Genomic DNA, 25853 nt, shown 5'->3' on the forward strand with positions numbered 1-25853 from the left:
GTATAATGCTGTCAGAAACCAAGAACCACATTTGGGACGGAGTTGAGGGAGCTGCCTCTGAGGGCTCGAGATGAACTTTTGAGACAGCTTTATGTTCTCACGTATACACAAATGTAGTTGGAGGGTGAAGCAGTCATTACTACAATGTAGAAGATTCTAATGTTATTCTATTAGAATAGACAGCACGCTGATGAATAGGCTAATGTATCGGTGTTAGACCCCATTCATGTGGCTGCGTTTGGCGGGGAGGAAGGGAGGTGGACCCAGCCCCATAAAGTTCCTATTGTTCTAAAAGCAGAAACATCTGCTGGAGGAGCGTTTTTGCTGAGATCAGCAGCAGGGAGCCGCTCGTTGACCAGTTCTGGTCTTTCCACTCCATATTTCTACTCTTCTACATAATAATGCAGAATTTTCTTCTCATAGGGAGGGAAAAAATGGTTAGATTAACCGTGGGGATACATGCACTTGGGATAAATGAAAAGCTGGCAAACAAAGAGAGCTTTATGTAAGCTTGTGGCCAATAATGCTCAGGTTTCCAGAGCTTGGTGTTGCTGTTTACTTGTTACAAGCTTGTCATGAATCGTAAAACTCACGGGATACTCGTTCCGGCTGCGTATCGGAACGGATGGGGTGTGCTGCTTGTGTTTGTCCTTCATTGTCATCTTCTGGCACTTGAGATGGTGTAATGAACTCCATATACGTGTTGACAGACCACTGGCGTTTGCAAGGTGACTGCTGCAGTTCACTATTCTCATCTCATTTTAGGCAAAAAGGTTCAGGTGCGTAAACCTGCACCAGGAGCTTCCGATGCTGTTCCCTCCAGGAAGCGCCCAACGCCAGTCAACCTTGCCAGTGCAATAAAGAGAGGCAATAGTGCGATTTCTCAGAGACCCTTCAAAGATAGGGTTGTGCACTTACTGGCACTAAAGCCTTATAAGAAACCTGAACTTATTCTCAGATTGCAGAAGGATGGACTTTCTCAGCAGGACAAGGATTTGCTGGACAACCTTCTGCAACAGGTTTGTACTCTGATGAAGGCAACAATTTAGGTAAAGGGAAACGTCTTCTCAGAACGGTAGTACCTTCTGTATTAGTCTGAACATAACCTGTTTATCTCAAAGCTGCAGCTGAATGTTTCTGTAAAGGCCGTGTCCGACAGAAGTTCGCAATTCGTATCACTATTCTGCTAGAGACAGCAGAAGCCTCTTGTGTATACGCCTTGGTTTAGGTGTATGCAACTAAGCTGTATGATTTCGGTTCACCAGATCGGCCACCTAAGAGGAGCATCTTTGGTTGGTCGTGGGGAGAATTATCTAACAGAGGATCTACGAGTTGTTTGATTTGTTATAACGTATAAATCTATTCTATATATTTTTATTAACGTGGACATAAAGGAACATGTTCTGTACTGATACATGTAATGTTTCCTATGTGCAGGAGAAAATGTGTCTCTCTCCACTAAGCTTTACATCTTCTTTGTATTGTTCAGACCCATGCCTTTCCTTGCTTAGAAGTGCAACTGGTTAGGTGTGAAGATCATGCAGCTTCTTGCAAAGCATATTATTTGCATGTCAAGTGTGAAAACTGTCTCCAAGCTGAATCAGTTCTTAACACTTTGAGTCATGTTGAAGGTGCCATTTTAGGAATTGCAGTAAATACCTTCACTGCTCTCACAGTGCAAAACACATCATGGATATTTATTTAAATGCTGCAGCTGCCCTCTTCTGTATTGGATTTTTTTTTCCCCACTCCTTTCCGTAGCTGAAAAGAATGAGACAGTGAGGAGTTAGTTTGCCCAAGGGCACAGGGCAGGTCATATTGAAAATGGAGTTATTGCTGGCACAACTTGCTCCTTCCTTAGATTTTAATCCTGTAGCCCTTAATTTTCCAGCAGTGCTAGAATTCTTTTGAGCACCCTTTTGAATGCTATAAATGGGTTTAATACTAGAAATACGGTTTCTGGTAATCACCTTTTATTGATGCTCTCACAAACCCCTAGCAGGCAAGTGGTGTGTTTGGCAGTGTCCACAGTGTCAGCCTGATTGGGCTAAATGCTGATTTGGCTGTAAATACATTGCTCGTAAACTTAATCTCCTTTCAGTGCTACCAGGGCTCCCATCCACAAGCAGACACGATAAGCTAAAAATTACAGGCTGCGTTAAAGCTACATGTCTAAATACGTCTAGGTGTGGGTTTCATTGTGCTCTTGCATCTCTTGTAGGACTCTGTGTTCCTGCTGGCCTTTTTGCCTCATTTTGCAAGGTTTCTATTTTTGGGAGGCCTGGGGTGGAGCTTGCGGAGTCCCACACCAGCAAAACAAGGAGGTAGCAGCTCTCAGCCTCTGTGCAGAGAAAATCTGAGTTGTTCTTCTGCCTGGGCTGCAAGCCTTGCCGAGCAGCATGTCTCCCGCTGTAGAAAGAGGCGGTAAACGGAGAGATTCTCGGAGAGTTTTTGAAAAAGAACCTGGCTTTGCTTTCGTCTCTTGGGCATGTTTATTGGGATATCTAAATGTAAAACACAGCTCAAATTCTTCTTGTATTTTGGCTCAGGATTTTGGAACGCTGACAGAACTGAAAGGAAAAACAAAGTGTTCATCATGTAAACTGATAACTGTGCTTTTTATTTTTTGCTTATCAGGAGAGCTTTGCTGTGTTAGTTCCACAGCTTTTTGCTTTTAAATTCATAGATTTTTAATATTAGGTCATAGCGTCCCTAAAGCAAAAGCAGAGGAATTAACAGCATCTTCAGTTAATTCAAGACCTTCCACTCCTTCACTTGCTTTTCTGAGGCTGTCTTACTGCTGCGTGGATAATAGAAGATCGTAAGCACAACCGTCTCCTGAATGGAGCAAGCAATGGGGAACACTAATCCTTAAACAGATGCACAATACCTCCACTGACTGAATAAAAGCATCTTCCAGTTTCAAGCATAATACAGTCGTCAAACGGAGTGGCTAAAGCAGTGGATTTGGAAGTGGTGCTGGCTTTGCCAGTTGATCAGCCTGGCTGTGGGCATAGCATTTGGCACCTCTGCCTCCATATCCCTTTTATAAAAACAAATTTAAGGCTTTGTTTTCTTTCTAAACTTGCAGTGCTCTACAGTCACCTAAGAAGGGTTCACTAGGACAGTACAGTATCTGTGAAAACTTAATTGGGGCTTTTTGGTTTGTCCTAACATTGTATTTTTCAGATGTGTAACCAGCAGCAAGAAGTTAAATTTTCAGTCAAGCTGTGGAAAGACTGATTAAAGTGGGAAAACTCTTAACAAGTTGTTTCCATTCTAATACAATTCTGCCGGTTCCAGCAGTGTTTCCTATCCGTGTAGGCACCATGCAGAGTTTTGTGGGGAAACTACACACGATAGAACTGGATAAAATGTCACAAAGCTGCTCATGCAAGTGTACTGAGCTAACTGCAGCACATGATTTAGGTGCAATGCTTTATTGTAAAACCCTGGGTTATAAGCTGGTAATCACAGGTTTTGTTGGTGCCCTGAAGTAGTCCTCGGAAAAGGTCTCCTCCATGAAACCCAGCAGATGATCCTAATGCACTGAACTGCACAGTGTAATCTGCAAGCTCCCTAATGCATTATATCTGCAAGGCATTCTCTTCGCTGCTTCTTGAGAAAGTAGCTTTGTCGCCTGTTTTGCTGGCTTGTCAGGGAGAAATTATCTTCTGGCAATTGTTAACTACGCTATCGTCGCAAGAGTTCCTGTAGCAGCTAATAAACTGCACCATTTTAGCTATCGGACAGGTGTGGTAAGTGAACTGCCTGTTCCCACCAGGGTTTATTTCCAGGTATTTCCATAAACTGATGTTGTACCGTTCCAGACTATCCAAGCTGAATAATCTGTTTAGATATCACTTGTTTCCCAGTACACTGGATATGCTTTGGAAACTCATAATAAACTATTGCAATGGCAAGGCAAAAGGAAAGGCACAATTTGATTAAATAATCTAAATAATTAAGAAATGAAGTATAAAGTCTCTACTTGTTCTCTGGCGCTGCTTGTTCTCTGACACTACTCACTGCTGCTAAGCCTGCTGAGATTTTGCCTACATATTAGATCTCTTGTGTTGGAACAAGTGAGGAAATTAAACCCTAACATTTTTTTGCAAATTACTTTTGTTTCAGGTGGCAAATTTGAGTGCCAAGGACAGCACTTTCACACTGAAAGATTGTGTATACAAAGAAGTGCAGAAGGACTGGCCTGGCTACTCTGAGGGAGATCAGCAGTTGCTGAAGAGGATACTTGTTCGGTAATTATTCCATCTTCTCTGTAATATCATCTGGAGCTTGAAAATACTGGGCCAGGTCAGTTGCTATAAATCAGGGTGACTGAAGTCAGTAGAATGATGGTAAGTTAGTGTTTGACTTATTTTAACATAAAGTAAATCTCTTTATTGTCCAGGCAGCTGTAGAAGTTGACTAAACTTGAATATCAAAGTGGAGGCACTCTTCAGATCGTCCTAGGTTGCCTTTAAATCATTATACTAAAAGCTACGGGAAAAACCTGGCTGGGGAGCAAAAGCTGTAACAGTTAAAAGTTAATGTTCGTTTAAAATCCTGGGAGATGAATGGATTAAGGCAAATGTGTCCAGCTCAACTCTCCATTGAAACTCTCCTTTCCTTTTTCCATATCTTCTTGTACATGGCTTCCTGTGCAGACTGCCGCGTTTGTTCCAGGCAGGGAGGGAGACGTTACCGAGCAGCCACGTCCCCTAGCTGCCTTGCTCGCCTGCTTCTGTGTTGTGTTCCTGTGGGTGTCCCTGTTCCTCTTGAGGTGTTTGCTTTGGAGACTTTGCCGCTTAATTTCTGTAGAGTTATTTGGATGTTTGTTTACTTGGGTGTTTTTCTTGCGTTGCAAATTGTGCTAGTATTGCAGTCGCCCTGCAAGGTTAAGATTTGACTGAAGTAAGGGACGCATGAAAAAGCACGAGGCAGTTCCGTAGAGATAAGTCCCCTAAAACACGTGCTGGTTGTCCTGCTGGCCGTACAGTGCGATCCCCGCTGTCCAAGGGATACCTGTCCTCACGTTCCTTCCTGAAAATAGCCCTTAACAGAGTTAGTTGAGACGATAGCTGTGTCTCGCTGGTTGCTAAAGATTTTTTTCCTCCACAGATATTTCTCCTTAGGTGAAGCCTCCAAGCTTGGAAGCTCTTGGCTGGCAGGCAGCAGGGAAAGAGAACGTATCTCCCAGGTTTCTAACGGAGAATTTTGCTCCGAGTGCTTATATTTCCCCCGCTGGGTTTTCAGTGTGTTTGTACTGACTTGGTACAGATTTTGTAATACCGATAGAGATTTTACTTGACTTGTTTTTGAGACTTATTTTAGTGCATTTTTGGTTAAGATTAAGTAGAGCATGCTCTGTTTGAACAGTTTCCATGATTTGAAAGCACAATTGGCTTGGAGATGAGAGTTTGTTAAACCAACAGAAACTTGCATTTAAAGTGCTTTGGCATGCTAAAGAAAAATCAAACTCATTTAAATGGCCTTGATGTTGAATTATAATTAAATGGAAAAATACAACTGCCATGCAATCTTTATGCTTTCAAAAAAGTTCATTTCTCCCTGTAGAAAGCGATGTTTACTGCTTCTTCTAGAATTGTGGCATTCAGTTATGCGAAGGTCTAAAAATAGGCCTTGGAAAGGATGTATTCAACTGTACAAACAAAGACCCGCTCAGCCAATGCAGGTAATGAGGCTACAAAATGGAAAAAACATGTAGGGTTGAAGACAGTAGAAAAACATTCACAAAAAGGGCACAGGCAACAGACGTAGGACTTTACGTAGCTGGCTGTGGTAGTCTGCGTGGTTGCCTAGATCCAGCCAATTGTTAAATGTCCTCTTGGTTTTCAGGTCCGGTTGCTACTCGATGGTTCATCGGCTGCAATAATTAGCACATCTGCAAATATTAAAACTATATCTAACAGTTCCCATGTTAGACTAACTCATTTTTCCTCATGTTGTTTGTGTTTTCCCTCCTTCTTTCGCCATTGTAGTCTAATGTTATTCTGCCGTTACAAGAGCTGCTGAATTGAAAGTAGTCTTTCACTTTTTTTAAATCCATAATTAACACGTTAGGAGATGTGACAAGGTTGCTCAGTCTAGTCAAACGGCATCCAAAAAGCCACTTTCACTGCGGTGTTTATGGAATATCACTGTTCCCCTTCCTGTTTTCACAGTCTGAGTACTTTTCTTGAGTTGATCTGTGGCTGTTGAGATTGTTCTAAATGAAATTAAACAAAGCAGCAACTGAAGCCAGAACGGCGAAACTGCAGACATCTAAATGCTGCTGCAATACGGCCGAAGGTTCAAGCTCAGGTTAAAAGAAAATCTTGTAAAGTCGTGGGCTCTATCTCTGAAATAATCTTCCCAGTGTTTGAAAAAGATGTGTGCGCTTTAAAGCTGATTATAGCCTCTTGTGGAAGAATTTAGACGTTGGTTATTTAGGCTGTACAGCTGGTGACAAAATGACTGCAGAGCTAGTTTATTAAAACCTTTAACCCTGAATTTTTTTTCAGCTTGACAGCTGCAACTTGATGCAACAGTAGTTTTTCCTGGTTGATTAATATACGGGCAATCTGGCTGGTGTCAGAAGAGTAGGGCAAAGCTGGCGCGCTATGAAACTTTACTGAGAGATCTGGAGCCCCTTGGGCAGCGGGGAGTGGAGATACCCAGCGTGAATGTGAATTAACGCACTTACGTGATTAGAATGACTTGCATTGTACTTTTTTGCTACAAGAGGTTTCTATTGTTTGTCGAATACCGCAGATAAAGACCAAAGTCGTGCTATTTGGCATGATGCAACTTAAAAGTATTATTATGAAGCCCTAAATGTAAATCCTAGTGGACCAATAACACCACCACAGTTCCTGTTACAATCCTGCTTTTCCTGGACCCAGAGGAGCTTGCTTCTGAAAGAGGACTGCTGTTCCTGTACAGTGTTGATTTAATGGTGCTAATGAGTGGGAGAGCTTACTCCTCAACATCTGACCTTGAGTTTCGGCCCCTTTTCAGTGTGCTTGCTTTCTGAATTTTCTCATGAAGTCAATTTTAACCGGGTGAGGCAAACTCAGCAGAAATTAGTTTAAATAATGTCTTGCTTATTGAGCTGTATTTCAGTCAGTAACAAGAACATCTATATCCTATACACTTCAAAGTTCAATGCCAGTTTTTACTAATCTGCATATGGATTATTTTTCTAAGGTTCTAATTCATTTGTTATAATACTTATGTCACCAGTTCAAGAGAAAAGAGGTAAAACTCTCGGAAAATAAGTTCCATCCTCGGTAGGGAATCCTCTCGCGTGTCTGATAGCTCAGCCTGCCTCCTCCCTCCCTCCCTGCCGCAACAGCGGCAGGGTCAGTCCAAGGTGTTACCTCCATTCATAGAGAATTACAAAAGTCATGGAAAGGCAAGAAAGAAATAAGCAATTACCATATGTTGTTGATTGATATTTTCCTGTAGTAGTTCCTTCTTCCTAGATTTTGTCCGAGATCGAGACTGTAAGTGCCTGGACGAGCTACTTTCCCGGCACCTTCAAGCAGGCAGAATTTGGGCCCGCAGAAAGGCTCTTTGCTCTGCGGGAAGGTTTGAAATACCATCTCCTGGCTTGTCAAGCACGGGATTTTGAACAGCCCTAAATTCTGTTTTTCAGGAAACTCTGTCAGCCACAGAACAGTAGCGGTTTTCAAGGAGAAGCGCCTTCCCTGAGTCCACCGAAAGACAACGTGAACTCCAGCTCTCCTCCCCAGGTAGGTGATCCCTCTCCGGGGGCGTCGGGTCTGGTCAGCCCGGAGCCAGCAACTGGCCCCATCTGCCTTGGGTGGGGTTGGTTGCTGGACGCAGGTCCAGGCTGAGCCGTTCAGCCTGTCTGCACACCGTAATCACCTGCTGCTGGAGGCTGTTCGGTCAATAGGTTGTTGGGGTTTTTCTTCTGTTTTATTAAGTTAGTCTAATTCTGTGTTTCCTCAGCATCTGTTTCTCCTCTGGATGCGGTTCAGTGATGGCCTATGGGGAGGATCTCTGACAGTGTGTCTTAGGCTTAGTTTTAAGGGCTAAATTTTTTTCACAGGGCCTGCATCCCTCTTGGAGTTCCTGGGAGAATGAGCTTGTGTTTTACTCATTACTAATAATTGACTGGAACGAAGCAGTAATAAGTAGCTCCCAAACACGGTTGAGTTATTAAAAACCTTGACCTTTTGCAACCTAATTGCCGTGACAGATCAGGGGCAGGTTGGTCTGCTCTTTGATTTGTTGAGATGCCAGTGCATGGAGCTGTGAAAAGCACGTTTTAGCTGTTTTTCCATGATGATGAACTGCGAAGGAGCTGCATTGGCTTGTGTGTTAAGCAGTCTGTCCCCGCTCCCCTTAGTATCTCTTAGCACAGGTGTTTCTTGCCACATTGTGAAATGCCGGCTTCCTTTCTCTGCTGCGGGTCAGCCCAGACAAGTTGAGTATTTATTCTCCTCCTGCCAATGGAATGTGTAATGCCTACTTGTCTGGACAGACGCACTGAGGATTAGTGGCAAAGAATATTAGCAGGTAAAGAAATTATGTGCTTTCTGGCAGTGAGAGGGAGGCAATTCTCAATTAAGAACAAGAACTGTGCAACTTGTTTGCCAGGTAGCTAATTCCAAATCCTCTCCTGCTCTGCTGTGGGCATGTTCCTGCCCAATAAAGAATGATCCCCTTCGTTCGAGTTAGCTTGGAAAGACACAGCGCTATTAAGAGGCTGGTCTTGTGTTTTTCTTAACCTGATTCTGAAAAAACGTCGGTTGAAAAATCATCTCCTTTCTGGCTGTACGTATTTTGAGAGACGCAAAGGTCTGTAGGGGATGTTTCTGGTCTCTTGAGATGACCCAGTTGAAACTTTGGGTGGTTGATGGGTTTGCATCTAGAAGAGGCTAGTGAAACAGGGGCAACCAAACATGGAATATAAACGTTTCCAGCAGTGCTTCTAACAAGGCTTGTGTCAGACAGCAAACCACAGACAGCTTTCATTTTCATAAGCAGTCATTTTTTTTATATTCTATAGCTGTAGTTTCTATTTAGAGAAGGGATGCCTGCTTAATGGTTGCAGTCGCAGCAGAGGACTGGGATTTGGTAGTCTGGAATGCAAAATATTTTGGGAAAGCTCAGTTGTGGAATGAAGGCAAAGAAAAAGATTGGTCTGGTAATTCTAAGGAAGCATGGCAGAGCAGGTATTGCATGCATATACCACCCCGTAACTAAAGAGGTGAAGCTGGTACTTGTCGGCTCTAGAGAAGGAATAGTAGAAGATGGCAGTTCTTAGACCTGTCGCCTGTTCTGAGACCTGTCGTCAAAGTGAATGGCCCCTCCTTTTGGCAGATGGACATTACTTGTGTGCGGCTGGGAAGGCAGTGATGTTGCGAAGCCGGTTCGACGTGCTGTCCTTGCCCCTTGAGCTCTGTGGCAGTATGAGCAGCTCCCCTTTGTAATTACCTTGACAGGTGGAAGGGATTCCTGCCACTGAGCAGTGTCCTTGAGACCCCTGGGGTTAGCAAAGAGGAATAATAACTGGGGGGAAAAGGAGCGAACTGGTGGCTCCCTGACAAAGCAGCCGTGCATCCAGCTGCACTTCTGTGATGGAACAAAATTTCCATTTGCAAACACATCGCAGTCCTGCCTGAGACATAAAGGAAACAATAAAATATCCAAAAGAAATAACCAGAACTATCGGTTGTTTTCCTCCGGGCGCTAAATAATCTGTCCTCAGAGTTTCTGCAGCCCTGTGCTGCCAGGCAGGCACACACCGCTGCACTGATGGCTGTCCAAGGTAATTTTGGCTGGCTCAGGCTGGACTGAGCCCGACCGCCGTAGTTCTGGCTCTGCGTTCAGCTCTTCTTTCTGCTGACCAATTCTGCGGATTGGTTCTTCCACGATGCAGCTTCCCCGGGCTAACCCGCAGTCCGTAGGCAACGGCTTACTGGGAGGTATGGGCACACAGAGCTGCTCCAAGCCTGTGACTGTCCAGGTGGGGCTGATGGGGACAGCTGGGAGCCACTTCTCTATCTACACTTATTTAAAAAGGGATACTCAGGTCATGTTGGCCTGTGTGATGTGGCTTTTAAAACTACTGCAATGTCCTCTTTTGCCTTAAATTCTGAGAAGTTAACAGTTGACGATTTCTCACCTCTTCCGGGAAATGCCTCTTTCTTGAAAAGAGGAAGGAGTGGTATTGCAAGGGTAGAGTTGTTGACCACAGAGTTGGTAAAATCAGTTGGGAATGAAATGCAGAACTTGTGAATCCCTCCCTGCTCCAGAGGTCTGAGCACATCTTTCCTTCGCAGAGACTTTGAGGTGCTCTAAATGTCATGCCACAACCAGAAGGACAGATGTTTTTATGGTTGTTTCTATTCTCTGCTGAGTGGCTGGGACAAGGGGCGGGTGAAGGACAGGGTTTTATTTATAAAGGGCTAGATTTGAAATAAGATGCAACGAGAGCAGGCTGGGTTGCATGGCCTGTGTATGAATAGTGCAGGAGATCAATAACTGCTGATGTGATGGTGGGTTTCTGTAAGCTCTCCCACCGAGCCACGGGCTCTAGAGCGGCTGTCGGGATTGTCAGGAAGTGGCTTGGGATGGATCAGCTTTTGGAGGACCTGGTGGTCCTGGAGCTTGTGTCCAGGACCAGCCCTGAGCTGGGACACTTGCTGGCAGCTCTCATTGATAGCAGAGCTCTTTTTCTGGGGATGCTCCCTTGTTCTCTGGTATTGCACCACCACCTAGTGGTAACAGCATCCAAAATTCTGGCCTCAGGACTTCAAGATTCTTTTTTTTTTCCTTTTTCCTCTCCAGAAACGATCCCAGCCTCTGGAGTTTATCGATCCCCTGGCCAACAAAAAGCCCAGGATCTCGCATTTGGCTCACAGAACTCAGCCCACTTTCAACGGGAAACTGAATTCCTCCAACGGGAAGGACGCCCCTGCCCCTGTCCTGCCGCCGGCTCTCCCGGAATCGGTGAGCTCCAGCTCCAGCCTCCCGGTGCTGGAGCTGCCGAGGCCTCACGATCCCCTTTCGGATGTCAGCAATGACCTGACTCACAACGGCAGAGACTGTGAGAACCCAGAGACGGCTGACAGACTGACTCATCCTTTGTCAACAGACTGTCCCCAAACGAGCAAGCACAATTGCAGCTCGTATGTAAAAACCAAGAAAAAATCCAAAAAGCACAAAGACAAGGAAAAGGAGAGAAAGGAGAAGAAAAATGAAGAGAAATGCAAAGAGGAGAAGCAGGACTGTGAAGTAATAAAAAATGCTGACTTAGTTAGTGTTCCCCAGGAACAGGTCACAGGTATGTACGGTCCGAGAGGTCCTGTAGGCTTGTGCTAAGATAATACTGGTATCGGCTGTCTATGATTTCTGCTCTAAATCTGTTTGAGGAAAGAGGTTGCGTGTCCACTTGCGGAGACTGTGTGGTTAACGAAATAATATCGCTGTCCCTACCTACAAATCAACAAATGCGCTTCCTCTCAAAAGAGGATATCAGGTTTTTCCTGTTTAACCTTTCATGCTGTTTGGAACTGCCTCAGACCGTGTCATGTTTCTCCTTGTTAAATTAAAAGCTGTATTAATATATGGGGATGAAAGGCAGACATCAAGATCTGTTGGAAAAAGCAGTGCTGCTTGATTACTTACAGCTCTTCTGCTTGTGTTTGGTATTGTGATGACTGTTGTATTGATTTTTAACTCGGTAATGAAAAGTTAGTCACAAAAGCTTTTAATATTGGATACAAAAGAAATGATAGGTAAGTCTTGTGATAAATGCTGTTAGAGCAGTATACAACCAGCTCTTTCAGGCTGAAAGAGCTTCCCTGTTGTATCCCACCATTACTCTAAATGTATTTTTTCAGGGACTAACACAACCGTGAATCTGTGACCCATTGAGATGCAATGAAAATGTTTTCCATCAAACCAGTATATTTCTAACTCTTAGAGCGGAGAATATATGTTGGCTGACCCAATCCGTTCCCTTGCCAGTGCCTGCAGCTTTCCTGTTTTCTGCTGTTTCATTAGGCTTTCTTACGACTCCCCGGAGTGGTGGGACTTCCCCTGCAGCCCCTAGGAATATTGCAGCCCCAATCAGTTGTTAAATTTCTTGCTGGATCCATCTTGTTTTCTTTTGCCCCATTACTACTTTCTGACACTAAGTTCCTCTTCATGCTTGGTGCATGAAAATCATCCAGTTTGGGCTCAAAAGGGACAGTAACTTGAAAAACTAATTTGTTGAATTCCTGGAAAGGGAGAGCTTCATAGGGCGTTCGGATTAATACGATATTAGCTCTCACCTTCCCCGCAGTCTTTGTAGCACCTACAAAATGCATTTTGATTGCTCACCGGTGATTTTTTTGATGACAGTCTGTAGTCCTGATCATGGTGTGGCACTGCAGAACCACGCTCTTCAGATACTTCTACTTTGATCTTAACTTTTGTTTCCATCCTAGTTTTTTCTGTGAATGTTGTTGTTCTTCCCCATGTACCTTCTGTCATGAATGGTGGTGGATAGATACACACACGTTCTCTCTCTAGATGTACGTTTTTGTCAGTGCTTCTTATAAATACCAAATACCCTGAATTCTTTCTTCATGAAGTTGCTGACCCTTTATCACCTTTTCTGCTGTGCTTTAAAAACAGCTTAATGACTGGCTCTTTGTTAATTAGTAGGAGTCGGGTTTTGTTCCTGCTGCACCGCTGATGTATGCGAGGTAACAAATCCGAGCTGGACTTGGGAGTAATCATAAACAGGATGTGGTCAGTGGCTGCTTGGATTTCGTACAGCCAGCTCGCATCTGAATTGGGATCTTTTCCTCTGTGCCTTACTTCATGCGGATAGCATGGGCCTAATCCTGCTTCTTTTGTCTGCAGCAAATGGCTGGCAGCCTTCCCTAAGCCCCCTTGGGCCAGGGGCGGCCCAAGAAGCAGAGTTTCTCCTGGGAGGTTTGTTCAAGAGGCGGTGGAGGGACCTTTGGGGTCCTTTCAGCAGACAGTAGGTGGCACTCATAGGCAAAATAAACCTTCTTTTCTCCCTTTCTCCTCCATGATCTTCCTTCCCCACGTTCTGCATCTCTCACGCTGGTGGTCAGGTAAGGAGGAAAGCAGAATTGTCTGCAAACGTCTGCAGCAGGAATCGAGACGGGGGTGTTCATAATGACACGAGTCTTCTGCCGTTCTTCCATTCTGCTTGGGAAAGCCTTTCTGTGGAAATCCAGAGAAAAACAGATTTTTAAAAAGATACAATTAGGTTAATGCTTTTACATGCCTGTGTTTACTACTTGAGCATTTCGTGCTCCCTACAGTGTGCCTGGGGTAATAACCATAAAGTAGTGTAGGTGAGCGTAGGGGTGGGGGAGGCCTAGGGCTCACGCGCGCCTTCCCTGAGCATCTGGGGAAATTGCGCAGTCAGGGTACTGCTTGCTCTGAGTAACAGACTTGGAAAGAAGAAATACATTTTTGCAAAGCGGTTGAATTAAATCCTTCGCAGCCTTCTCCATTTGCCTCTTGTTTTGGTGCTTTCTCATGGATGCATTTGACTTTCCGATTAGGGCTTTCAGGGTAATACACAGTTTGAGAAATACCCCTTTTCAAACCTGCTTTCTTCCTCCAAATTAGCAATGCAGTGTTCGGTTTAGGCTGAGGATGGGGTCTGTTTCGGGCCCAGAATCCCGGTCCTCCTGAGGTCTTGGGGCCCTTTGCTTAAATTCCTAAACATTCTTAGTTGAGCCATGCTCGATTCATGTTTCTTCAGCTTCACAGAGCGGAGAGCACTTTGTCTGCAGGGCAGTAGGGCTATGTGAGGAAAAAGCTGCATGCCTTATAAACCTCTTTGCGCCCTGTAGGAGTCCAGAGTATCGACAGTAGGAATCTATACAGTGTAAAATCGGGAGAAAAGATGTGCGCCTTGCTCAGTTCTCTCTTCTGCTCATCTGGACTCATCAGTTTGTTTTGCAGTGTAGCAGTGGTGATATCAGTGTTATCCCTCCCTGCAGACAGTGTTTATAAACCAATTAAATTAAGTTTTTTTGCTGCCCAGTGCATTGGCTAATGTTGATACTGTTTTGCTGACAGACAAATATTAGAGAAGCCTTGAGGTTTCACCCACCTTATTGTGGATCTTCTGTCTTCGCCAGTTCAAAGCAAAACAGAAATACTTTAGAATTCGATAAACTATATATTGCAAATAAGTTTATGAATTTGAAGTTTAATTGCATAGAGCTTTAAAGTTTAAGGATGTCTATAAACAAGTCTTTATTTTTTCAGGTTTAAATGGAACATGCAATAATTCTAGTGTACGAACATCAACTTCAGAAATGCCAGATTATTTATTGTAAGTACATTTATCAGTTGCTTCATCACTTTGGGATCGTGTTTCAAGCTAAAAATCACAATGTAGTGGGGATTTTTGTCATACTTTATTGTTACTCGATAAAACTTTGTAAGGTGGGTTTAAAAAAAAGAAAGAGTAAATCCAACTTTGCAGATAGTTCCTGAGACTAAACTTGGTGTCAGATCTGTTCTTTACCTCCTCGTGGAGTTCAAGGTTATCTTCCTATAAACCATTCTCAGAGTACTTCAAGAAACATCATACCTTGAAGGGGTTTGAGAGGATTAAACATCTCCATGTTACATTTGGAAACTTTGAGAGGAAATGATCTGCTTTAATGTTATGGAAGACAGGGCAAGAAAGGATTTTGAGAGGTTAGTTAATTCTTCCCCTGTTCAGAGCCAAAATCATCTACATAAACCAGTGAAATATTCTTCATGGCAAGGTTATAACCCGTGGGTTAGGATGTGAGTTGTTTCACCTCTTGACTTTTTAATCAGATCCCCTTGAGGTTAATTAAACAATATACTTGTCTGCTGAAGCACAAAAATCCCTGTGCATAAAGCCAAAAATTTGCATAAAACCAAACCTGTTACAAACAAAGCTCTATGATAGCGAAGAAGTGTAGCTGTGGGTGATGTTCCCTGTGCACGTCTCAGCCTGGATTGTTTAATGCCATCGGATCTGGCTTGGCTGTGCTGTGATCACTCGGAGGGAAGAGATGGAGGAGGAGGAGGCATCCACTCTTGGCACTGCAGGAGCAGTCCCTGGAGTTGACTGGAGGATATATAGGGTTCTTCTATGGTTACAAAACTGTGGTCTGCTGGGCTGTGTGAACGATACAAACAACCGCTTCGAGTTGACTTTTCTGGTACCATTCAGAAGAATGTGGATGGCGGGGGTTTTTTTCTTGCAACAGATGTGCTGATCCCTCCTATAGAGGGGTATTACAGGTCCTCGGTCTGTCTCCAAAGAAATAGTGTAAGGTTTATGAACTCCTGTAAGGTCTGTTGTCTCACCTTTTGGTACGATCTGACTGTTTTGGTGGTCAGCTCCTTAAATTATAAGAGCTGTCACTGCTGTTTTGATCATGGAGGCCTATGTTTCATACCGGTGAGGACAACTGCCCTTATCTCGTGGTAGCATATCCTGTGTAGATGCTTATTTGTACCAACCCCTAGCAAGGAGTCAGTTCTTGAAGGCTAGAGCGCGTTAGGTTAACAGAGTGAAAGTTTTTCCCTTAATTTGATACCTAAGTTAGCTTATACGTGTTCATGCACTGAGCTGGCACTGCTGCAGACAAGTAAGGTGGCAAATTAGAGTCCTCACCTACAAAGAGATGAGTTTTACCATCAGAGAGGACTGGCTGCTAGGCTTTCTGCAGAATGTCAGGTTTAATTGCTTTTTGTTGAGCTGAATAGCTTTCAAAGGGCCTCAAAGGCGCAAATGTTAAACATGAGCGCTTGTGTTCAATGCACATTGGGTGTCTTCAGAAGGTAGTGGAGATGTATTCCGTCTATTCAACGTGGTTCCTTGTGGTGCGCTTGACACAGTCGTACTGTGAGCATTTTGCAACGATAGCTGAATGCTTTTTGTGTTCCTTTAAAGACTCTTAACACTGGAAGCATCGTATTCCTGCTGTTCCAAGGTCTGGCACAGATGCAGAACTCCATGTTCTGCAGGACAGCAGGAGTTAGAAAAACTGTAGCAGTGCTATCTGAACGTCCTCCTACACCCTCAGCTGCTCCCAGGCTTTGCTGTACCTGCTTATTCCACCCTATCTGGCATAGATAGGAAATTTTGGGAGTAAACGCTGTCTTGTTTTACGCAGAGGTCAAGGCAGTAATCCTGACAGTTACCTCCAAATCGTGAGATTTGTTTTCAAATGCAGTCGCCTGGTAGACTTGTCATCCTGGTTTTAGCCTTGCAGTGTTCGTGCTGTTTGGAGAGAAGACTTACTAAACCGATTAACTAAACTATTGTCCCTCCAGAAAATACGCGGCCATTTCCTCTTCGGAGCAGCGTCAGAGTTACAAAAATGACTTCAATGCAGAATACAACGAGTACAGAGACTTGCACGCTCGGATAGAGAGGATAACTCGACGGTTTACACAGTTAGATGCCAAGCTGAAGCAACTTTTGCAGGGCTCTGAAGAATATAAGGTAGAAACAGAAACACATCTTCCCAAAAGCGGTTTCTGCAAGTGGCAATGCTACAGCTCGTTTTAGTTGCTCTGTATGTGGGGCTGTTTGGGATGGGTTGGTGTCTGAAACGTACTGCCCAGAGCCCCGAACTGGTGGATGCAGAACGTGCACACAGCTGACGGCTTTGTAGACTGTTCTTAAAACAGCTCTGTGTTCTTTCGGTTTCAAGCTGGAGCACACATCATGGTACTTGTTGACAAGGAAAGGCCTCAGTGAGACAATTGGCGTCTTCAGCCAAAAGCTGCTGGAAGCTATTAGTGTATCCCAGCCAGAAAACTCATATTCGCACATATGGTAGTGTATCGGGGCTCGAAGGGGAGTTAGAACGGGGTCATCTGTTTCTTTGGAATCTTTGATCTTAATAATGTAGCATTATTCGACTTGTCGAATAGTTGAAAGAGCTTTAACTATTCATTATCTTGAGAAAGTCAGTCTCATTGAATATAATAAACAGATTTTTACAGAGCACCTATTGTTTCCTCCCTCAAACATCCTTCCCCCCTCTGAGAAATTCAGTAATTCCTCACTGAATTATTTTTATATCTCGTGGAAAAATTAGTCCGAGCTGTGGAGGAAATGTCAATTATCCCTCCAACCCAAGTGCCTGTTACAGGTAGTTGTCATGGCTGGGGAATGGGGCCTGATCCTTCCAGTGCTTCTGGTGTCAGCACCAGTATAGTCAGCCAGTGAGGCTGGTTGTAGCCATCAGATCTCACGGGGGAAGTCGTGGAGGGAGTAGATTTTGGTCAGTATTTGGAGGAAGTGTGTACGTTGAGCCATCAGTAGATGCTTGCCTACTGCAGTAGGTTGCGGGACTGTTGGCTCTTCTGAAAATAATACGCTATCTTTTCCTTTTTAGACCATCCATGATCAAATTTTACAGGAATACCGGAAAATTAAAAAGGTAAGTAAAAATAGCTGGCCACAAAAAAGGCTTTTGGGTGGTGCCCCTAGTGACTGAAAGGGATGGGTACTTGCCAAGTGAAAAACCCAGTCTGAAGCTTCCTAGCAGATCTTTGTTCGGCTCGAGCTTGTCCAAAAAGTGGTCCCTTCCTGGATCAGAAAGGGTTTGCGGGGAGTCGAGACTGCTCCTGGATCCTGGGGAGCATTCAGCTGCGTTAGTGGCATGCTAGCACAAGAGCAAAATGTGTTAAATTAGTGCCTTTACCCCATCAAGTGAAAGAACAGTTTGCATTTCAGATGCGCGGCCTGAGTGGTAACAGGATCCTCCAGGTCGTGGTATACGGGGTGCGATTTGAGCGCAGCCTCTAGTGTGGATCTCTTGGGTACATAGTCCCCTGCGGGGCTCAGCGGGGCTTTTTGGAGCGTGGGGCACGCAGGATACTTCGCATCTCTGTATGTATACGTAAAGCAGCAGTTGTTGGCTGGAGGGATTTGTGATTTAGCTGGGTGAGGTAGAAATGCCGAGGCAGGCTGGGGCATCCATACGCCAGGGGTGGGGTTTGGTTTTTTAAAATCTACGAATATGGCCCTGAGCTTTGCTGTCCCTGAGGGATTTTTGAAGACATTCTCTGTGTGTTGCAAGTTCATCTTTGTTCTAAAGCTCCCAGACTTGCACAATTCAGTGCTAACGTGGGGCAAAGGGCAGGTGATGCTTGCTGGAAGCTAAGGTGTGTGGCCCAGCTGCTCTGAGTTAGGCTGAGCCTCGCTCAAGCTGCAGTCGTTTCCCTGTCATGAGGCTCCTGGAGCTGGGTACTGATGAAAAGGGATTTTGTTCTTTGCCTTGTTTGACCAGAGTGGGCCCATTTTAAATGGGTATCTGCTCCTCCAGCTAGAAGGGCTTCATTCCTTGGTCATATATTTATGCTCGAGGTCCGGTAGCCTCATCTGGGTTCAGCATAGGTGTCACCAAGTTCTGAGGAATTGCCTTCCGTCACTGCATTTTCATTTTTCTTTACAGACTAACCCCAATTACAGCCAAGAGAAGAACCGCTGCGAATACCTCCACAACAAACTGGCTCATATTAAAAAACTGATAGCAGAGTATGACCAACAGCAGTTTTAGCTGGCACTAATCTGGACTGGGTAGGGCAAAAAAAAGTCACCTGGACGTTACGTTCCCTTTTATACAACTAGATTCCTTTCAGAGACGAGCATTAATTCCTCGTGGTTGAAGAAGTTGGGGATTACTTACGATGCCGAATCTGTCATGTCCGCGTCTGAGCCGGGTCACAAGCCCAGCGCCCGGCACGGTCCTCTCGAGTTTTAGCCTCTCTGAATGTCGGAATGTAACAAATGAAAAAATCTGCTTATTTGAAGCCAGCGTTTGACACTTAAGGGAAAACTTGCCTAAAGTGAACGAAGCTCCCAAAGGTTAAGAATCAGTAGTTTTCATGGATTAAAGTTTGGCATGAAGTGTAATTACCCCTGGCCCAGGTCCACTGGGTTACAAATTGTCCTTCAAATGGTGAGGAACTGGAATGCTGCTAGGTTACCTCCTTCTCTGGCACCTGCGACTGTTCATATGCAAGCTGTCTGCTCTACATGGCACCGCGTTAAATACACCAAGTACCCAGAGCTCTCCTTGTTTGTTCCTGCTTTTGTCATCTCCGGTGTGTGCTCTCTTGAGGTGGTTGTGTCAGTAGGAGGGGATCAGCCCGGGGATCTGCACTGAGTGCCTTGCGCAGTGCAGAAGTGGATCCTTCATGTAAAAAAAGAAAAAGAAAAAAAAAAAACCAACAATTTTTTTTTATCCGCTTGTGCGTTTGGAAGCAGCGGGCGTAAACGTTTTGCAGTGGCCTCTCCAGCATGCGCGGTCCAGTCTGCCTGCATTAACCTTCACGTACTAATGCTGGGAAGTTTGAGACCTGTCTGTCTTTGACTTTTATAATTTTATACCAAGGCAGCCAATTTTATTAATTGCTAATGAGACTATGGTCTATTTTTGTATAAAAAAAAAAGCATCTTTTTCTAAAACTGTGCCTCCCTTTTCCTTTTAGGCCAAGCGTTTCAGAACCTTTCCTGTCTTATAACTGCAGTATTACTAAAGCTTATCGGATAGTTACCCAGAGAAGTTATTTTATTACCTGTACTGACCCATGAGAGAGGAGGGGGGGGGGAACGGGGGGTGCGATGCTTTCTTCTTCTGTTTTTTGTGTCTTTCCAAAGAAGCAGCAGCAGAAAATCATTCTCAGAACAGGCGCCCGAGCGTGAGAGAAGTAAGGTAGTGTTTTCCCATGCGGGTCACTTCCACTGTTTGCTTTATCTAGCCAGCTTCTCGGTGCAGGCTTTCTTCTTGATTATTTTTTTTTTTGGACTTGAAGGGAACATTTTTAGAGTATGGCCAGGGTGTGAGAAACACGCCAAAAAGCACAAAGGTGTCCTTTAACTCTGCTATTTCTTTTTCTCCCCTCTCCCCTTTTAATCCTGCCAGCCTGTGTGATTTGACTTCTTCCCGCTTCCGTTTATCTCAAAGTAAAGGATTACTTTCCTGTGGCGTCTCCTTCCCTTGGAGGTTGCACTGAAGAGTCTTTCACCCTTTGAAGGAGCGGAATGGCAGAGTTAAGGAGGGAAACAGTTCTTACACAAGGAGTATTTTTTTTTCCGCCTCCCCCAAAAAGTGGGTCCATCTGCTGTGTAAAAAAAAAAAAAAAAAAAAAAAGAAGAAAAAAAAAATTAATAATTCCATTCTGGCTAGATTGGTTTTGCTGCGTCGTCCGGCCAGGACCACCGCTTTGCTTTGTCACTTGCAATGTTCTGAGTTTCTCTCCCTGCCGCCTTGCATCCAGCGCTCACCAGGACTTTGCCATCCCGTTCTTCAAACGAAAGTCTACGGCTGAAGGGACGCGGCTGAGCTGCGCGTTACTGGCCCGGCGACCCTCCGGCCGTGGTCCACGGACTGCCACTGGACAGCCACCTTTTTCTGCTGGTCTGCAAAACCAAACCTGTTCAGAAGCGGAGCGGTGAAGGAGAGGGGGGGAAGAGATGTGATGTCCCAGGAGCGCGGTGGTCCATAGGGTGAGCACCCCAGAGACCCCCCTAGGGAAGTCCCGACGAGCATCTCGGGGCTTGGGGAACACTTTGGTCCCATCTCTTCCTCTCCGAATAAAGACGACTGGAGGTTAGGGAGCCGTTTCTCTTGCGGGCGTACCTGTTCGTGTAACGTTGCCTGCCTCCAGTGCTTCTGCTCGTCAGGGAAAGCTGGAAAATATGCGTGAGTTAAAGGCGAGGAGCTTTTGTCCAGAAAACTTTGTCCTCCTGCTCAGTGGGGTCTTGCACCGACTGGTGCAGGAGTTTCTTAAGCGGTGGCTGGTGGCGATGTCCGAGCTCAAGCCTCGCTTAGGTTAAGATTCCAACAAACCTCCCGTGGCTGTGAATTTGTGCACCGAGGCGGATTTCACCGGAGCCGCAGGGGTCTGGGAGGGGGCATTAGGCTGCGTGGAGGAACCGGGATGCCGTGCTTTCTCGGACCCGCTGTGAGATTTGTCGCCGCAAAACCCGGTGGGCGCCAGACCTGCGAGCGGCACCGCCAGCCGGCCGTTACGCAAATTTCGGTGTTCTCGGTGGCAAGGCTGAATTTCCCAGCGCCCACCCATCGCGTCCACCCGGCAGCGCGCCGAGCCGCGGGGCTTGGTGGGACTTCATCTCCGACTGCGGTGCGTGAGGAGCCCGAAACTCGGATGGCAGAAGAGGCAGCAGCTACAAACCCAGGATGAGTAAATTCTTCCATGGAAACACTTCTCCTTCTGATCCTTAATATTTTGAATGGGGTGGTTTTTGTTGCTTTGGGGGGGGGAGGGGGATAGAGATGGATCTCAATCTTTATACATCTGCTATAAGATATTTTTGCAAACAGAGTTGTATACAAAGATGTATTGTGTACATTTACATGTATATTCTGGAACTTCTAAAATTTGAATATAAAAACTGAAAATATTTAATGAATATCCAAACTGTGAGACCCAATTAGCATTCAACAACTTTCTGCTTCACTTTTCTTTTGGACTGTGTTAAAGAATTGTAGTCGAATCTGCCTTTTTTTTTTTCTTTAGAGATTATGAAGCTAGGCAAATTTTGTGCTTTTTGGGTTAATAGAAACCAGTCCTAGGTGATTAAGTATGATCTTAACTTATTGATACTGTGTTTTACTTTGTAATATTGTACTGTGGATAAAACTATATTGAGCCATGGAGTTGGAGTTTACAAAAGAGCTTTTCACTTTGCCAAAATGTTACAATTTAAAGGCAGCATAGTCTTCAGCTTTCCTAATCTTTTCTTAAGAGCTAGTGTCTTTTTTGTACACTAAAAAGCTGAATGCTGATTTTGCAACATATAATAAATTCACTGTATTGGAAAACAAGCAAACAATAAGGTTGTCTATTTCTTTTCAGTGCTTCTTACTGCAAGGAAACTCAAAAGGGAAAGGTGATAAATGGCTGGCGTGGAGTTTGAAAGCAGGAAGCTTAAAGGAACCAAGTCAGTTGAGTGAGTTTAAGTACTGGAGCAGTAGGTAAGAAACACGAGAAGGAAAAGCTGCTCGCTCTGGGCCGTCCATTTTCCAGCCGCTTGCTGCGTACGGGGAGAGCTCTCGCCCAGAAGTGCTGCCACGGAGCAGCCGTGCTCTTTGGGGAAGCCTTTCGCGTGCTCGGGTGGGATCGGCATCTCCGAGCGGCAGCAGGAGCTGGGGGTCTTCCCACTCCAGTGGCGTTAGCGCCCAGGTTTTTTGGGGGGAAAAGCTGCTTTGAAAGAGGCACCCATCGCTGGTGTCGGCGTGGAGGTTGAGAGGGGTCCTGCGAGCACAGGGCTCGGCAGGAGCAGCGGGAGGGCTTGGAGGTGCTGTGGGCGAGGGCCTCGCTGCTTCCCTGGGATCGACGATGCTGGAGCTTCCTAGGTTATGGTGGCCCTTTCTGCCCTGGTTGGGGGCTGCTGGGGAGGGTCCAGACCTGGTTCAGGTGCCTCCCGTCGGCTGCTCTGCATCTGGGGAAGGGGCTGCTGCGTTTCCCTCCCCGGGAGCTGAGCTGGGTTTGACGTCTGGGCTCGCTCGCGTGGGGGGTGAGTCACATCCGTCGGGAGCTGGAGCAGGGACGGCGATGCTGCCAGAGCAGCGAGGTGGGGATGAGCCCGGCATAGACGCTGCCGCTGTGCTGGCTGTCCACGCTGCTGGAGCTTCCCACCTCCACCCGCGGGTCTGAATCATCCGGCTAAAGCTCAGGATACAAATAGCATCTCGGTTGTGTCGAGACTTCGTCCCTTTTTTCTGCTGTCACGACGGCTGCTCTGGTCCTGGCTTCTGCAGCATCCCTGGGTCTGCTGCTCACTGCGGCTGCAGCAGGCAAAATAAAAGAGAGTATAAAAACCCTCCAGTAACTGCTCGGTACCATAATATGCTCTGAAGAGCTGCTGTTTTCCTTCAGTGGTTGCTGTGCTGCTGCTTTGGGATGCCCTCCTCTAAGAGGGATGGCATCCCAGGCTCACTGGTCTCGAGACCCGAGGAGCTGGCAGTAGGTCTCGCTTGATCCACCCGTGTACGTAACGAGCCCATGGTCAGCTCACTTGCTTTAGCGCAGGATTCTGGATTCTAGCTCCAAAATAGCAAAATACAGAGAAAGAGAAAATAATCCAGCAATCAAGTAACACCTTACAAATGCCTTGGCTTTTTTTTAAAGGTGGGGGGGAACAGGGAGGGCTCTGCTCGGTCCTGTCTAGGCAGCCTTGACCTTGGAGCTGACACAAGAGCAGGAGCACCTGCGCAGGGAGGCGATGCTCCCACGGCCGGCGAGGGTTTGCTCGCACGGGGCACTCGGTTGCGGAGCAAGAGCAGAGCCGCGTTGGGCGAGCTGATGCTCTCGCAAATCCCCGAATCATCACGTTTTTAGTTTCAAATGTCACCTCTGAGACAAGCTCACACCCCGGGCCCCCGTTACCGTCTTTAAGTCCTCGCTTATGTGAGCTTCACCCCTGGGGGCTGCCCCGGGGTGTTCATCTGATCAAAGGCTGGGTCCTGTCCCCTGGGACCTGCGTGGGGACGTGCACGGGGACGCTCCCGCAGGAAGGGTCCCTGTCCCCTCCCGTCCCAGCTTTCCTGGGGAATTCCTCTCAACCGCTGGCAGCTCTTGCTCTGGCCGGGGTCACGCACTGAGCTCATTAACTCAGAGCTGCCCCAGTGGAAATTTACTGGCTGAGTTTGCTGTGCCAGAGCCAGCCCGGCTCCTGCCGCTGCCTCCTTATCTGCGCCCGCCTGGGAGCCCGGCTGCCAGCCTCCCCCGGGACCGCGGCGTGGGGACAAGGAGCAGCATCTATTTCAGGCTGCGCCCGTGTGCCCCTCCCGCGCGCCGAAGCTGAGCCCGCTGTGCGGGTTCAGGAGGAGCCCTGGGCTCCGATAGTTCAGGTCACACCTGGGAAAAGTGTCATTTTGCACCGTATCGACACAAGCTGCCCTTAAATTAGGGTCACGCACGTGTGGGAAGGCAGAGATGACCCCGCAGCGTCCTGGCTGGCCCGGTCGGCTTTGAGGGACAGCAAAAGCACCGTGGGTTTTTCCTGTGCACCTTTTGCTCACGGCTCGTTTACAGGAGGAAACTCATTAGAATAATTTGTCCTTGACACGCTCCGATGGTGCTGGTCCCTCTTGCAGAGCGGCTGCTGCACCTCCACCGCCGAGCACGACCACCCCGAATCACCCCTTCCTCCGTCCCTTTCCGTGCGTGGGTCCGTCCTTGGGCACGCAGCACCCGGAGGGTGACGGCATAGGGACAGGGAGGAGAGGACGAGGAGCTGCGAGCAGCTGGCGCAGGCAAAGATAACGACGGGTCACAGCCTGGGGATTGTTTTACAGGAGGGGAAAAAACCCAAAACGTGAATGGAAGAAAACATGGCCAGGGAGCGCCAGGGCTGTTTGTGTCTGTAACACATAAATCTGGGGCTGCTTGGGTTGGCCTTGACGTGCTGGGGGGGCGAGGGGGGCTCCCGCCTGCATCCCCCCGCGGCCGAGCCCTTCCCAGCGCACGGAGCATCTCGGCTCGCGCAGAATCAGGCCCTGAACCTGCTTATAATGAACCACCGGGGAGTTCGTGCCGCCCCAGCTCCCGCAACGGGGGCTCCCCGGGGCTCGGTGGCCTGGATGCCCGTCCCCGGGGATGGGAGGGGGGTGTCTGCTGGAACAGGGGGGTGGGCACCATTGCTGGGGGAGCGGGGCCGGTCGCTATGGCTCCGCGGCTCGCCTGGCCCCCTGCCAGCCCCCCGGCAGCTGGGGAGCGAAGGCGCTGGGCGGCCGGCCCGGGCTCCCGGCCCATGAACGCGTTGGGCAAGCAGGAACAAGGGAGCCCCGCTCATGCGGTGCCGAGCGTGGGAGGAGTGGGAAGGGAGTGGGGGAAGGAACAATGGTGGGAGTTATGGGAGGGGGGCGAAGAAAAAAAAAAAAAAAAAAGGAAAGCAGTGGAAAAATACCAGTTCTGGGCCCCTGGCAGCGCTGCCCGGACCCTCCCCGCCCCAGGATTATTGTACAAAGAAATGTTATTTTTGTTTCAATAATTTGCTGAGGCACTGGCATTCCAGCGCGGGGCTCGTTTTGTCCTCCAGCCCGGCACCAAGGGACCATTGTTCCTCCGTGGCCAAGGGGCCGGACGCGGCCCCCCGGCACCGCCGTGCCCGCCGCCGCCTCTCCCCGCGGCCGCCCCGCTCCCGGCCGGCGGCAGGTGCCCCCGGGGCCGGCCCCGGTGGGTCCCGTCCCGCTCCGTGCCAGGAGCGCGGGTGGCGATGCCAGCGTCACCCCACGGAGCCAGGGCCCCGGGCGGGCGGTGGGTGGCGGCGGCGGGGAGCAGAGCTGTCCTCGCCACGTCTGCGGGGAGCGAGGGTGGGGAAGGGGCCGGGGCCCGCCCGGGCGTTGCTCCTGCTCCGGGGGCTCCTTTGAAGCGGGGCCTGCCCATTGAAAGGCAGCCGGGCCCCCGGGGGCCGTGGAGCGGGGTGCCAGCCGCGGCCCCTCGCTGCCGCGCTGCCCTTTCTCCGCGGCGGCCGGGAGCGGCCCCCGGGCACCCCCCGCGCTCCCATGGCCGACATGTGGGGTGCGGCCTCACACGGGGCCCGGCCGCCCCCCGGCATCGCCCCCGGCGGCTGCCCGGGGTGGGGGCTGCGGGGCAGGGGGTGCTGGGGGGGCGGCGGTGGAGGGGGCTGTGCCAGGGGATGTGGGGTGCACCGGGGGGGCTGCAGGGCACCACCGCCGTGGCCTTTGGGGTGCCCACGCTGGGGGCTGCAGGGTGCCAGGATGCCATGGTCTTTTGGGTGCCCATACTGGGGGCTGCAGGATGTGGGGTGCCGGTGCCAGGGGCTCTGGGGTGCCCCTGTG

The 25853-nt window shown here is 47.7% G+C and overlaps 1 protein-coding gene across 3 annotated transcripts in view; it reads left to right on the forward strand.

The window, feature by feature from the left end:
* ELL (elongation factor for RNA polymerase II) overlaps window positions 1-21883 on the forward strand; it is a 56532-nt gene extending 34649 nt beyond the window's left edge. For 2 of the 3 annotated variants that reach the window (XM_075175617.1, XM_075175618.1), the window contains exons 5-12: window positions 766-1019; window positions 4135-4259; window positions 7661-7757; window positions 10825-11320; window positions 14284-14350; window positions 16339-16510; window positions 17412-17456; window positions 18474-21883. In XM_075175617.1, the coding sequence (XP_075031718.1) occupies window positions 766-1019; window positions 4135-4259; window positions 7661-7757; window positions 10825-11320; window positions 14284-14350; window positions 16339-16510; window positions 17412-17456; window positions 18474-18578 (1361 nt within the window). In that variant the 3' untranslated portion in view covers window positions 18579-21883. The remainder of the gene's footprint in view (window positions 1-765; window positions 1020-4134; window positions 4260-7660; window positions 7758-10824; window positions 11321-14283; window positions 14351-16338; window positions 16511-17411; window positions 17457-18473) is intronic. The other variant, XR_012677573.1, reaches the window with a different exon arrangement.
* Window positions 21884-25853: the final 3970 nt, after the last annotated feature.

The sequence above is a fragment of the Calonectris borealis genome, chromosome 28, assembly GCF_964195595.1.
Source record: "Calonectris borealis chromosome 28, bCalBor7.hap1.2, whole genome shotgun sequence".
Classification (NCBI taxonomy): Eukaryota; Metazoa; Chordata; class Aves; order Procellariiformes; family Procellariidae; genus Calonectris; species Calonectris borealis.